This window comes from Gadus chalcogrammus, chromosome 7, assembly GCF_026213295.1.
Source record: "Gadus chalcogrammus isolate NIFS_2021 chromosome 7, NIFS_Gcha_1.0, whole genome shotgun sequence".
Lineage (NCBI taxonomy): Eukaryota > Metazoa > Chordata > Actinopteri > Gadiformes > Gadidae > Gadus > Gadus chalcogrammus.
Window position 1 is genome coordinate 17,241,104 of NC_079418.1, and position 15,353 is coordinate 17,256,456.

The window sequence follows — 15,353 nt, forward strand, 5'->3', positions numbered from 1 at the left end:
CAGGGCGCAGTCAGCCCACACTGATTAGCTGTAATCTGCATTCAAACCTGCTGGGAATTTCTCAAGGCTGGATTCCTGCGGTGACGTTTTGAATCAGCATGACACTCTGTCAGCATGAGGAGACCTGGCAGCGTTAATAGCATTTTCTGCAAATATTTGATTTGTATTGCCACTAAAGGATGGCTTTTATGTTAACTGGAGTTAACTCAGTGCTTTACAATAGAGCTAAAGCACTGAGATGGAACCAAGTGTCTCTAGTAGGGGTGCAACGGATCCCAAAAATCACGATTCGGATCATGTCACGTTTTTTTATTTTTTATCATGTCAGCGACTTACTTATTGTAAGTCGCTTTGGATAAAAGCGTCTGCTAAATGCCCTAAATTTAAATGGTTTTTGAGTCACGGGTCGGATCATTTTCGGATCAACAACAACAAAAAAGATAACAACATATATCACTTTAAATAAAATCTTCAAATGTGTAAAAACAAAATAAAGTGAACAATTTAGCAAGTATCCTGCTTCCTTAATATTCCTTAAAAATGCTTGCGTCCACATAAAATAAAAAATGATAAAAAAATATTTAAACAAAATAAAGGTAATCTGAGGCATTATTCCTTCTTTTTAACATGGATAGTAAATACAGTTAAATAAAATCAGTGGCCAAAGGAAGCACAGCAGACCTGGATTTACAACTTTAAATTCAGGATGTCTGCATTGCCTGGGGAGGGTTTAGAGTCTACACTCTCCCCAGGCAATGCAGACATCCTCATTTTCTTGTAGTATGATAGCGAAATACAGTTTCTTTCTTGTTTTATTTAGCATTTTGTAAATTCATTGATTTTTGTTGGAAGACTCATTGCTCGGAAACAGGAAGGGGGGGTTGTAGTCTTTTCGCTCGGTTCTAGCCCTACTGTTGATACGTTGAACCGAGCGAAAAGACTACAGCCAAACATAAGCAGCCACTTCCGTTTCCGCGTCCGGTTTCCGTTTCAATGGGATTTACGAAGTGAGTTGCACATTTCTGAAAACGAACGTTTAGGGTTTTAAGGACAGGTTTGTGAATGACCAAAGCCAGCCATTCTGAAGCAGGCAGGGGCGAATCGAAATGAGCCAAATACCTGAGACAAGACCAATAGTCAACCACTATATTTCATCCTAGACAAACCAGAAAGGGGGCTCAATGTGCTAAATACCGCATTTGTCCTTTAAACATGCGCTGATCATGTGAACAAACAATATATATATATATATATATTTATTTATTTTTATCAGCCGATCCGCGGATCACTTGCGTCCCGAACCGTGAGGGTTGATCCATACGGATCACGGGTAACCCATGAACCGTTGCACCACTAGTCTCTAGTGAGGCTCTCTCTCTTCCAGGAGCCAGGCGTCCAGTAGGGTCTTGATGATGGTGTCAAGTGGCCCATGCGCTGCGTCTGCTTATCTTACTGTAGTAGTAGCAGCAGGACTAGGCCATGGGACAGGGTTCTATTTCAGACCTCTTACTAGCCGCCCCAATGATGCAAACCCCTCCACCGGCTGGCGCTGGCCGTAATAAGGAATGAATAATTACATGCATTTTTGTACATATGTGTATATAAATACAAATCTAGTGTAGAAGTAGTTGCACTGATTTACCAATTTCATGTAGAACTCTATCATGGTAAATATTCACATCACTATGAAGAAATGTTGTCACTGTCTTATAGTAATGAATTAGCAGAATGAATTGTTCTTATTTTAGACGGGTCGTTACAATTCACAAATGACAGGCCGAGTGTTCCTGCATATGTGAGAAATGCCAGTGTAACAAAATGTAGGTCATGGCATCCGAGCCAGGAATAACCTGTGTGTTGGCTGTGTGTGTTGGGGGGGAGGGGGTGGCAGGGCGGTCTGGTTCTCAGGTAACTGGGCGCGATGGCTGAAGGCTCAGGCCAAAACCCGGAGGGATGTCCTTTTAGGGTTCCCCTCCCATTAAAGCGCCCCGGGATGGGGCTCTTGCTATTCTTAGGAGTGTTGGGAGAATGAGGCTCCCCATGTAACATTTAGAATGTAAATCACTTGCATAATCTCAGCGTGTGAACCAGCCCCTGGAACGGGGGCCTGTCTATGGTTGCAGGGCTTGGATATATGTTCCTACAGTGGGCTTGAGGACAGGGGACCCTGGCCTTTCACTATTGTTTTAGTCACAGGGTATAGGGCAGGAGAGTCAATCAAACTACTTTCTAGGAAGATTAAACCTGCACTGTATCTTTCTGTTCTTCTCTTCAGCCATCCCTTTGTTTCGTTTAATGACATATCAGTAGGAGTTATAATAAGAACACAGTTCTAACTCTTCAAACCACCTTTTTCATTAAGAAGGAAAAAGGGCTGTCAAAGATTTCCCAAACTGGTTTGGACAAAAGAAACCCATTGATCCCTTTGTTGATCTATGTACCAACAAAAGGCAAATTCTCACATTATTGTGTGCTTGGTTTAACGAAATGGACGAATACATGTAAAGCACGTCCAACACGTGATTAAACAATGACCCCAAACTGTGGGCTGAAGCCAGGGCTCGTCCCTTATGGTGGTTAACCAACGCTGGCTGCAGTAAATTCAACAGTAGTGGAGGTTAATTTGGAAAGGGGCTCGACCTCTCGTGATGCTTCTTCCTCTTTCTCTTTTCACCCTGGCCGCTATCTTTGTGCAAAGTGGGGCCACGCGCACACACACACGCACGCGCACCCTGTGGATGTGATGAGTTTATCATGTCTCTTCTCTGACTGCTTCAATGGAGAGAATTGAAACACCTCTGATCCCAGCCTTGTAACTAGACACGTCGGTCTTCTCTTTTTGTTGCCTCCTCTCTTTGTCTGGCTGCCTCTGGGTGTGTTCCCTAATGCCTCGACTTCCCTGCCCAGAAGAATGTCAACAAAGCAGCTGTTTGTCTGTCTCCAGGCTGAATCCCGTAACGCTATCCCCTAAGGACGGTACCATCCCCATGTTCCTGTAGCCATGTTATTAGTCTCCACAAACAGCAGAAATACACAGAGCTATAAGGAGCGCTAAGCACATGGGTTAGATCATAGCAGATCCCAGATGTAACCGTCTAGTATCCTCGGGAGAGGAGCCAACTGGAGCACACTGGGTCTGCTGTCACAGGTCCACACACCCGGTCTGCACAATGCTGTTGGCTCCAGCCAGATCCTTCTGAAGTGCTGGTCTCACAATGAGGCTGCAATTTCTTAAGCCTCTTGTAATCTCAGTTATCCTACCATTGTGGAGAGACCAAATGCATACTGACAATTGCCACAGACGCACAGACACACACACCCCTCTGTTGCTTATACCCTATTCCCCTCGATCATGCATAATTCATATATGGAATATGAACGTGTTATTTATTCATATGGAGAGTCTAGTCTGGAGATGGCCATCTTTTGAGGTTCAGTGTGTACCTGGGAGATGTCCTGTAGGTTTGAAAGTGTGAGGTCGGCGTTGGTCCCAGTGTAACCCAGGACGGTCACACCTCACCCTGAGCTATCAACGCAGACAAGAGCCTGTCCCACTTACGCCAAAGGTGTTCACTGTCATCATCACCCCCCCCCTCATCCCATCATCTCAATCATGGATGGCCGCAGCCCGATCCTGCACATAGACATGTCATTTTGCCAATGAGGTTTATTACGTGTGCGCGTGGATGTATGCATGTGTATGTGTGTGTTTCCCATCATCCTGTCTAAACTGGCCTTCCCTCCCTCTGCTTAGGTGGAGGTAGTGGCACGGACGGTGCCCTGCCCACCCATCGTCAAGCAGGTCCGAGACTCTCAGAGACTCCCCGTAAGTTCACCCTGACGGCTGCCTGGGGGGAGGGTGGGGGGGGGGGGGGAGGGGACCCTTTCCACACACACGCTTACATGTCCGCCCTTCTGGAGACCGGACCCTGGGGGTCTGCTCTCCAAGCACCCAGGAAACGCTTTATTACCGTTACAACGGATGGCCATAACCAATCGAAAAGGGAGGTCCTCCCCCGGTGAGAGCACACTCACATCAGTCAGTGTTCCGTTCAGAGGCTCCTGTGTTACCGCCATACAGAGTTGACTGCTTGGCCCAGGGTCGAGGGGGGCCGGGCTGGTGGAGGTCTGGGTCTGAATGAGCTCCGCTGGGCTGTGCTGATGATGATGATGTTGATGTTCTGCGGACTGCAGGGGTACGGGGCAACGGTGTGTATCCGAGCCCTGGGGTGTTTACTGCGTGTTCATTAACTCTGCATGATGTGACTTGAGTGGTTCAGTTCTCTGGGAATGCGGTGGTGTTAATGTTCAGTGCTTTGCTTTAACATTACACTCAATCCTTCCTACTTGACCGTTAATGTTGCCTCCACAGCTTGGATTTACCAATAGGAGAGCTGTCCTCGGGACATTTTTCTCCAGATTATATTTTGAAATAACATAAAACCGAATGTGTAACCATCACTTCATCGTTTCCCATATAAGGATCCTGAACTTGTATGAATGAAATCATGGAGCAATACAGTGTCTGCCCAACCGCCTGCATTCCATTCTGAGGGGGACAGTAGGTGTGTCAAAATACCTGAAGCTGGTCAGCGCCACAGGTTAATGTAGTCTTTCTGTCAGCTGATCAAAGAAATCCTGTGTTACAGGATTATTAAAAACAAGCTGTGTGCACGATAAAATTTTAAATTAAGGGAACCAGAGTTTTTTTCAACTTTTAGTTTCATTACAATACTCACTCAATTAAGTGTTATTTGAGCGATGACTTGTTCTCCAGGTATCTTGATATTGTGGCATCACTACTTTCCTAAAACACCCCACCTCTCTAGGTTTTTCCTACATTTTCAAGCCATCCCAAATCCAACCCTCCCCAACATCTTTCTCCTGTCATGGGTCATAAGAAGCTCAGTCTAGGTAGTGGGCCGTTTAATTTGATAGAATTACCCTGCCTTCAGCAGTTCTTCTATGGAGAATGTACGTGTCCTTGTCCCTTTTCTGGAGCACATGGTCCAGTTTAAGGCTGTTGTTTTTGACTAAACTCAAAAACCAATAGATAATGATGAAAACTGTCTGAAGCGTGCACAGGATGAACTCTTTTAGCCAAAGGGCTCAGTTATCACTAGATCAGTAATGCCCTGTTGAAATACTCAAAGGAGGTGATTAGGTAGAGCTTAATTTCCATTTAGCATTGCCTTCGGCCTAACGTTGTCGTTGGTCTCACCTTGATATTCCTGAGACATTCTGATGAGACCTGATATCCAGGACATGTCTGGTTTGAAGCGGCGTGCGTGCCTACTGAGCGCTTGGCAAGACCCCGCCACCCGCCCACCCCTGCACTGACGAGGAGCTACTCTGCCTTCTGCTCCGCCGCTGCAGCGAACCGAGCACCGTCTGCTTCATTGTTGTGAACGCAAAGCATGGCCACCCTGGTCCCGGTCCGGGTCCCCTCCTGAGATCCAGTCCAGCCTGCTCCTGTTGACCCCCATGCTCTCTCTGCAGCCCCCCAAGAAGACGGCGGTGAAGAAGGAGACCAAGGAGAAGAAGGAGAGCAACGAGGAGAGCAAGGAGAACCTGAAGGCCAAGTCGGACGACTCCGGGGAGGAGAAGAACGGAGAGGAGGACTCCCAGAAGAATGGGCAGAAGAAGAAAGGTATGTGTGGAGGTTGTTTCTATATTGGTTTTGATGTGTCTCTGAAGCCCTATCCCTGCATGCTCACTTATCCAACAAATTAAACAATTTGCTACTCCACAGTTGCTTTAAATGATTAGTATTAGTACTAGTATTTTTTAATCCTGCTCCTGGTCATGTGTTAATCTTATCACCAAGGACATGTGGTACTTGACCTCCAGCTCACCTCTAATTGAAGGGGGCAGCACATGCTGGTAGCTTCTGAAACTGTTTTCACGTGCAACACATGCTGTGGGACCCAGCGTTTTCTAGACCTCAAACATGCATGGATGGATGAGGTGAAACGTTGTAAGAAACCCTACACACAAACAAAGTTTATTTTTGTCACAACGCCCAAGTAGAAACCCAGCCCACAAACCTACTAAAGTTGTTAATGGCAACTACAAACCAACTGGGGTAAGTCAGCGCAGTATCTACTGTTAAAGATCCTGCAGCGTTTCCTTCCTCTTTAGTCTAATTTACTAGGATGTCCGTACTTAATGAGTCAATGTAAAGAGAAATAGCCCCTGCTCTGCTCAAGGTTTTTGGTGACACATGAAGAGTTCCTCTGTGCTCGGCCTTGATAGCGTGACACAGCAGTGAACGTGTAAAATGTGGCGCTTTCTAAAGGCGTCCTCAAGCTGCACTGCTCGTCCTTTTGATTTTTTCTGACCGAGCCGTACCGAGTGGGAGGCTTAAGTAAGAGTGGGGCTGGAGTTAGTGGAAGCAGCAGGGAAAGGCTCAAATTACAGCTCAGTAAGTAAGTGGGTGTTTCTGACCTCCAGAACAGGATCACCTTAGCTAGAGCGAAACTCTTTTTCAATCTTGGACATTCTACAGTCTACGTGCTTTCAGCATATCTTTCGCTCTGTCTCGCTCCCTCCCTCTCTCTCCCCGTAGCTCTCGCTGTGTAGCTCTCCCTTTTCTCTCCACTCAAACTACATAGTCAGCAGATAAGCACATGGCCACGTCATTTTAATTTTTCTGCTCTCTTCATGGCCTGTTCACTCTCTGCACACTCCCCACCAGAGCCCCCTCGGTCAGCGAAGTGCTAGCTCCTCCTGCTGGCCAGCACATGAACTGCAGAAGGCGGGGTTAATGTGGTTGATGCAATTCTACATCAGCGCTGTCAAGCGTGCTTCATTGCCATGAAGCCACACATGCAAACATTGATGGTACAACGATATTGTACCCAGAAAGGTAGAACTAGCATATGTTTTCGGGTCAATGCTGTGCAAGTGATGAGTACTCATGTCTCTTCTCTGACTAAACACCAATGGAGAGAACATAAAAAACTTCTGATCCCAGCATTAAACTGCAACACGTCAACTAAGGTTTTAGACAAGTCCTTTCTATATCACCGAGAAACCAGAAATACATTGAACAAGCCCCAATTGACCACAGTACTTGGACCCTTTGAGTCCATTTGTGTTGCAAACTGCTCCGAAAGTTCACTTCTCTAAATGAAGGAAAACCGCAGCTCTGACACAACACACACTCAACGTTCTCCCTGCCTGTGTGTCTCCAGGCCCCAAACACAAGTGGGTCCCGCTGATGATCGAGGTGAAGTCGGAGGGACCCCGGGAGCGCTCTGCCTCCAGGAACAACAGCCGGCAGAACGAGAACCCCCGCATGCCCCCCAACGCCAGGAACGACCTCAGAGGTCAGTAGTGTGTGGGGCAGTTTTAGTAACATTTTTCCCTTTTCTTAGAATGTCATAAATGTCAGTGTTAGGCTTGTAAGTAGAAAGAAACACCCAAGCCATGATTCATTTCTTAAAAATATACTATTTTTTTTAATCAAAATTGTGTTTTATATGATGTATTCTGACCATGTTTGGAAGAGTAATATATAATTAAATAGTCCAAAATAAAGTGTTTTTTTTCTGCATGGGGTTTGAGACTGGCTATATATAATACTGCTTAAACTGAATTAACATAGACAATATATAATGGAGACTAAACTGTCTGCACATAGACTATTTATAATACAGTTTAAACAGACCTAACATAGACTATATATAATGCTGGTTAAGCTGACGGAACATACACTATTTTTAATACAGGTTAAACTTGCCATATGTGCACATATACTTGTAAGTAGCCAAAATGACATAAAATGACTTCTATCAGCAGCAGTTCAGCATTTAAATACATTAATTAACACAAAGCATCCATATAACATAAACCCCAATGAAATATAAGGAATGTTTGAAAAGATTTATACAGCTGTAATATGTGTCCAGGCTGTGTATGTGATGAGTACTCATGTCTCTTCTCTGACTAAACTGCAATGGCGAGAACATAGAAAACCTCTGATCTCAGCGCATTAACACACGTGCACAGGCACGCCAGCGGAGCTCGGCTGCGTTGTGGGAGGGCCTGACGTGCTGTAACACTAACTTCCCTCAGATTGGCACAGTCAGAAGTACGAGCGGGAGTGGCGCGACGACCACGACGAGGTGTCGAGCGTGAAGAGCGAGGGCACGCCGTTCCGCGGCGGGTTCAGAGGTCGCGGCCGTGGCAGAGGAAGGGGCCGAGGGCGTGGCCGAGGAGGGCGAGGTAAGGTTTCTGACGAGGAGCGTGTCCGCATACACAGCTAGAATACGAACACGGAGCTGGGTGTGGTGTGAGGGCCGCTGTTGATCTCCGCTGGTCTCCTGGAGAACTGCTCTTGGTTTCAGAGTGAAGCGGAATTTCCTCCACGTGATGATTGTGATATGCAAAACCGATTCAGCTGAAGTTATTACAAGGAGGCAAGATCAGAGCTGTGACGATTACAACAACCAATTTATCTGGTTAAGGTTGGATACAAAAGAGGAAACAACTTGCGCTGAGTAATTTGTCAGACTTAATCGGCTAGCCTAAAAATAACGCGAGGCCTAAGAACGGTCATGGTGAGAAGATAATTTTTTTGGGCTTTTTTTTTTTATGACGCCCTAAAGCCATAGCTCAGACTAGCTTGACAGGTCGAGAAAAAACATAACCAGTGCATTGATGACAGCACTGGCATTTCAAGACACAAACAAGCTGTGAAGTGATGAGTACTCATGTCTCTTCTCTGACTAAACACCAATGGAGAGAACATAATACACTTCTGATCTCAGCATTTAACTGCAACCCGTCACTCACTCATTCAACTACAACACTCCTTAAGTGTTGTTTTTCCCAATGGGCCACTGACTCCAAGTGAGAAGAATTCGCTCTCACCCTCAAAGAGTGTAAAGAAAGGGGAAGGGTGAAAGTAGAGCAGGAGAAAGAGAAAATGAACTCCATACCTGCGTCTTTCTTCTTGGTACAACATTCACTCTTCTTTCCTCTTCAGCTCATCTGTTTTAGTTCACAGCACAAACACACAGTATTTATTTTGGGCTCTTGTGAATGGATCACATGGGAATGGCTTACATTTAAAACTCGCCTTCAAGCACCATTTCTACGTCTCACTGTATCTGGAATAATTTCTTTGACCTTTGTTCTGCGTTTCATCCTGAAAGTAGACCAATACCACAGAGGGTTTATCCGTGATCCCCTTCTCAATTCCCTGGTCCGTCCCTGTCCATCCCTCCCGCAGGTCACTATGACCACCACTACGGCTACAAGGCCTACGAGGGGAAGGATGGTGCCTACGGCCAGAAATTCAACAGCACGGTCACCTACTACTACGACAACATGAGCAGCAACGAGCTCTACACCGTCGACCACGATCTGCTCAAGGACTACATCAAGCGGCAGATGTGAGTGTCACCCATTTTTTCCAGCATATCTTTGCATTTAGTCTGGTTCAGGGTCCCCTGGAGGACTTGAGTTTGTTTGACAGTGTTAGCATCTCCCTGACTTATGTTCTGACCCATTTACCTTTTTTGTCTTTATTTTTAGACAAATAACATCATACAGCGTAAACCACAATGATATGTTAGGAAGGTGTGAAATAATGGATACCACGGAAGTGCCCGTGTGTGCGTGTGTGTGTGTGTGTGTGCGTGTGTGCGTGTGTGCGTGTGTGCGTGCGTGTGTGTGTGTGTGTGTGTGTCCATGCTGTGTATGTGATGAGTACTCATGTCTCTTCTCTGACTAAACTACAATGGAGAGAACATAAAAAACCTCTGATCTCAGCAATGTGACCGGACAGGAATGTTTTGAAGTGACTGTGTGGCGGAAATCATGGTATAAATTTTCTAATGTCACATACATCATGACGAGGACTATCTAGACAGTATTCATCCATTTGTCCTTTTTCTGGCCGTCAAAGCTGGTTCTCCGATGTAAAGTAATTGTTTTCAAGTTTGCAAAACCAATACACAACGGCCAGTTAAAGCTCTGTCGTCAAAACAGTTCCTATATAATCCTCATCCCCTGGTGCCTGTCCTCCTCGTTCCAGCGAGTACTACTTCAGCCTGGACAACCTGGAGCGGGACTTCTTCCTGCGGAGGAAGATGGACCAGGAAGGCTTCCTGCCCATCGGACTGATCGCCAGCTTCCACCGTGTGCAGGCTCTCACCACTGACCTCAGCCTCATCCTGGAGGTGAGCAGGGCATCTCTTTTGTGAGAGTTGTTGGACTGTGTGTGTGTGTCCATGCTGTGTAGGTGATGAGTTTCCATGTCTCTTCTCTGACTAAACTGCAATGGAGAGAACATATAAAAACTTCTGATCTCAGCGCTGTGACCACTCGCGGTAGGATGTGAGCTGAAGCAACACAGATGGCAGCGCTTGGTTTAGCAGAGGATGCACATGTTTTCGTCTGATGGCTACTAGATGCTTTTAACACTTAGAACTTCTAAAAGGTTAACATGGCTTAAGTAAATTTTTGTTGGGTTAATGTTTACTTGCTTTTGCTTGATATAAGCCATAGGTTTGGGTTTTAATTTGAATGGGGAATAAGGATTATATTTGATCCAAGAACTGGCCATCCTAGAGCTGATAAAACCCCTTTTTGCCGTGTTCAAATGTGAAGTAACGTTTATAACCCGATAAGTTGAACAGTAAATAACAGGATTTGAAAGCCTGAAAAATTCTCTGCTGCTGCAAGACTGGCCGTGAACTTGAGAGAAGCACAGCGAATCATGGCTCCTCTGGTCACAGGCCTTGAAGGACAGCAAGGAGGTGGAGATCATTGACCTGAAGATCCGCCGCAAGGAGGACCCAGACAAATGGCCGCTGCCGCCGCTGGCCATGGGCGACCCCGCCCAGACAGACTTCTCCCAGCTCATCAACTGCCCCGAGTTTGTGCCACGCCAGCCAAGCGAGGCCCCCAAAGGTAAGGGGTCCCACCGTCTCAGGCAGGCCAATCACATCACGGGGACGTGAACCCACTAGGTTCCACCTCAAGCTTTGTTCCCCCACTCCTTCCAGGACTCTAAATACCTCTGAGGAACTCACAAACTCTTGCATGCATAGCTCTTTATCTTGCTTTCCCGCTCTCTTGCTTCCCTTCTCTTGCTCCCTCTCTCTCGCTCTCCCTCTCATATGTTGAATGTATTCACAGGTTCATTCTTTCTTTGTGTCATCCAGGTTCTTCCAGGGCTTCAGGGGGCACCCGAAAGCAGCTGAAGATGGAGCCAGACATCTCCAACCTGAAGACCATGCCCAAGGGCCTCTCCGCCAGCCTGCCAGATCTGGACTCGGAGTCCTGGATCGAGGTGAAGAAGAGGCCCCGGGCCTCCCCGGCTAGACCCAAGGTAAGTGCTGTGCCATGTTCATTCTCCCCAGCCCGGTCAGGTGGATCCATCCGTCCGTGTGATTGGCCTAATGTTGCCCAGCCACCAAGAGGGTCCCTTGATGAGAATATGTTATATACCTTCTCCATAAGCTTATGCCAATATTGTTTTTCTTTAAAGAAGGATCATGGCTGTAAATCGTGTGATCGAATTGCATTTTATCACCATGCTTGATGAACATTCACTATGCATGTCCCCCTATTTAAAACTCTTTTACTATTTTCAATTTTGTTACGATTATAAGACACTTGCAGTATAACTCCTTTTACAGGTCATCTTTACGTTTAGTCTGTTGGTCAGGTGTGTGTCCAGGCTGTGTATGTGATGAGTTTCCATGTCTCTTCTCTGACTAAACTACAATGGAGAGAACATAAAAAACCTCTGATCTCAGCACTGCGGGACCACACAGGCCCATGAAGTTTAGTAGTAGAAATCACCGTATCAAACCATAAAACCTCCCCTAGAACACTCTTGAGTTGAATGCCAGCTGAAACATGGGATTCACCTAAACTTAAAGTTATAACCTAGTCTGTTCTCAACCAATGCATAGAAACAGCCCTTGTATCCGATACATGAAGGAAAGAAGTACATTTTCACAAACATTATTGCAGATACAAAGGGCAACTGTGAACATTGATGCGTCTCTAAACCCATTTTCACAACCCAGCTTTCATGTAGTCTGTTTTTTGTTGTACTTTGCTGTATTTGAGACCATCCATTACACCTGGGTTAGCAAGTAGGCTCCTGATCCCTCCCCTCTTCAGTTGCCCTCTCCTGTTAACGCATGTGCCTTTTTTGTTTATATCCCCCCCCCTCCCCTTCCATCCTCCTTCTCCCCTTCCTCCCGCCACCCGCCACCCGCCTGCTCCTCTGACCGTTTGTGGGTTGACTGACGTAGTCCCCCTCGTTGCAGAAGGAGAAGGAGGAGGTGACTCGCTCCCCCCTGCCCCTGTGTATGAGCTCTCCCTCCCCCAGCGCTGCAGGGCCCAAGGTACGCCCCTTTGACTCATATCTCATCCAGGGATCTGTTTGGGTATTTCTTCACTGTGGTAGGCCTGTAGAGCTGTGTGTAGAGGAATGTGTGGCACTGAAGGTGTCGCAAGAAACACACATCGTCATAAAACACATCGAAGTTGAGCGGCCACAGGGGTCGCTTCAGTTGGTTCGGCCCACCAGGCTAAAAATACGTTGACGCTCCTACGCTCCTTCTCCCTCCATTTTACTTCTAGATTTAGTGCATTTAGCAGTCGCTTGTATTCAAAGCAACTTACAACAAGTACATTTTTTAGAAGGAAGAGAAACAATATTTCGCTGTCGGTATAGTAAGGATGTTTAGAACCAAGTGCAAAGCACTAACAATAGTTAGGTTAAGCCATTGTCCGTTAACAACAAAGACGGCTATGATAAGACGCGCCCCAATGCTACAGTAGTGTACAGTATACATTAAGTATGTTCTTGGTAACAGGAGGGCGGCGCGGAGCCCGACGAGCCCGAGGAGCTGGACTTCATGTTCGACGAGGAGATGGAGCAGATGGACGGCCGGCGCAACACCTTCACCGACTGGTCGGACGACGAGGACTCGGACTGCGAGATCGACGACCACGACGTCAACAAGATCCTGATCGTGACGCAGACGCCGCCCTACCTGCGCAAGCACCCGGGCGGCGACCGCACGGGCAAGCACACGGCGCGCTCCAAGCTGACCACGGAGCTGGTGAAGGTGATCAACGACGGCCTCTTCTACTACGAGCGGGACCTGTGGGACGACACCTGCGACCCGGAGTACGCCACCATCAAGGTGAGGTCCTGAGCCCAAGCCTAGCTCCCGGTCCGCGATTGTTTTATCAGACAAGAGTAATGTCACCGATTGGGCCAAAGGTGGCGCTATAGCAATCGTCCAGAAACGCAAACTTTGAACAAGCATATCTTGTGACCCCTTCGACTTCGTCATATAACTTTATCGATATTGTCTACATTTTTCTCTCATGATGTTAAACATTGTCTTCGGGAACCCATAACCTGTAACATAGTGGTGGCTGCACAGCGCAACTTGGGGGGGGGGGGGGAAATCAACACCAAACTTGGTGTACTCAAGCAAACGTGGGTAAAGGTTCACCAGGCTGAAGTTCATCCAAAGGAATGTACTTTAGCAGGCGAGGAATTATAGCTGGTCACTGGAGAACGTAAACGTAGGTGATGGGTCACGGAGAGAGACAGGTAGTGCCTGCGGTGAAACTTGATTCTGGGAGCGTTTGGTTTCCGTTTGGACTGATGCCATGGCAACAACAGTTGTCCATAAATCAGCGTCCGTCCACGACGTGCATCACTTACACAAACAGGTGCCCGTCAATCAGTGGGAACCGTTAATGGCGACACCGTCCAAATTGAACAGGGCAGTGCAAGGGGAAAGCAGTGGAGCTAAACCTGAACTACTAACATGCTGACCTCCCCTTGAGTCTCCATGCAACCCAAATGGATAGAAGGAAAGCAGTGAAGGCTAGGGCATGGTATCACTATTACAGCCTTATTCTGCAGCTGAAGACACAGGATTGAATTGCTCCATAAGATGATGCACCTCATGGGCCTATTGTTTGGGTTTGGTTTATTTTTCAGTATTGTTTGAAAGGAAAGATAAAATGGCATAAAAATAGTACAAATTAAACTCTTAATGTTGCATCATGGACAAGGAAGGAAGAATTTATACCATAGTCAGGACCCAGGTTGATGAAGATCAAAAAGATATAAAAAAACGGCGAACAGTACCACAGAACAGTGATTCACGTGAACGACCCGATTGTGTGAGGGTCATCTACTTGCTAAGGATGTATCAGAATACACTAAAAAAGCATTTCCAAATCGGAGACCGCGTTGATTATGTGTAGCATATCCACGTGTCACCCGACACATTTTGAACATTTGTTCTAGTGCTTAAAGGTCGCTTTGAAAGACCTTCCGCCGTCACCCTCTGCCTAGAAAGCGCTCTGCCATCAGACCGCCGGCGGTAGTCCTCAGGGCGCTCTCTGAGAGCTTCCACACTGTGTTCTTTAAGAGTAGGTGTTTCTGCCCCGGGCTAGATGCCCCATTATCCTCTGACCTGTGTTTTTTCTTTTTTATTATTATTATTCTGGACATGACAAAAGCACCCGAAAGCTCCTGTCCTGGACAGAGGTTTTGTTCCTCTGAGGCCTTTTGTTGGCGCTGCTGGAGCCCGGCCGGCCCCATTGTTGGCCCCTTCTGGTGCTGCCCGGGCTCCCATGTGACCCGGGCCCCCCCCCACGTGACCCTTGGCTCCAGCGCCGCGTGGAAGCGGGCCGTTGTTGATAAATAAACCTGGGGGGTGGCCGCTGGCCACCGCCTACTTCCTGGGGTCCGGCATTGGGGGCTTCTAGGGACAGAGAGACGCAGACGAGATGGACTCTCACGCATATCAGCACCCCCCCGTCGCCATGGAGGACTCAGTGAGTGGTGCCCTGAGACCGGCAGCTTTAGGAAGCAGCAGAGACCAGCCATTTTGAAGGCCTTCATAACAGTGTGTTGTGGTCGTTGATTTTAGACTATAGAGCCCTCGAGGAGGTGGTGTAGGTTAGGGAGTCATTCGTGGTGGTAGGGTTATAGTCTGAAATAAGATAGTTAGGCTCCAGCTGAGCACACGTTGAGCTTAATCTGATCAGGCCTTCGGGGTAGAGGAACTCATGAAGCGGGTTATCATGAAACTGAGGAGGGTTTTTCTCACAGCCATGTTTTGCTGTTGTATCTCCATATCCAAACTCCTCCAGGCAAGGTCGGTCAGAGCTCTTTGTGCCCACCCTTTGGTTTGTTGACGCTGTTTAGTGTGGGTGTTCGTCCATCAAGCTTGTTACCTACTTTAAGAGGAGATTTACTGGTTTCTGTTTGATTTGATCATCAATCGTTGATTTGACATTGTTTCCGTGACCTAATCCGTATGGTGAGTTTCACTAAGGTTCAATGT

General features: G+C 47.0%; 1 protein-coding gene across 3 annotated transcripts in view; it reads left to right on the forward strand.

Annotated features, from left to right (window-relative positions):
* The window catches only part of larp1 (La ribonucleoprotein 1, translational regulator), a 45,315-nt gene that overhangs the window by 26,822 nt on the left and 3,140 nt on the right, over window positions 1–15,353 (forward strand). For 2 of the 3 annotated variants that reach the window (XM_056595646.1, XM_056595648.1), the window contains exons 4-13: window positions 3,755–3,826; window positions 5,500–5,650; window positions 7,197–7,331; window positions 8,080–8,229; window positions 9,239–9,401; window positions 10,046–10,190; window positions 10,749–10,923; window positions 11,178–11,344; window positions 12,282–12,374; window positions 12,849–13,181. In XM_056595646.1, coding sequence (XP_056451621.1) covers window positions 3,755–3,826; window positions 5,500–5,650; window positions 7,197–7,331; window positions 8,080–8,229; window positions 9,239–9,401; window positions 10,046–10,190; window positions 10,749–10,923; window positions 11,178–11,344; window positions 12,282–12,374; window positions 12,849–13,181 — 1,584 coding nt within the window. The remainder of the gene's footprint in view (window positions 1–3,754; window positions 3,827–5,499; window positions 5,651–7,196; window positions 7,332–8,079; window positions 8,230–9,238; window positions 9,402–10,045; window positions 10,191–10,748; window positions 10,924–11,177; window positions 11,345–12,281; window positions 12,375–12,848; window positions 13,182–15,353) is intronic. The other variant, XM_056595647.1, reaches the window with a different exon arrangement.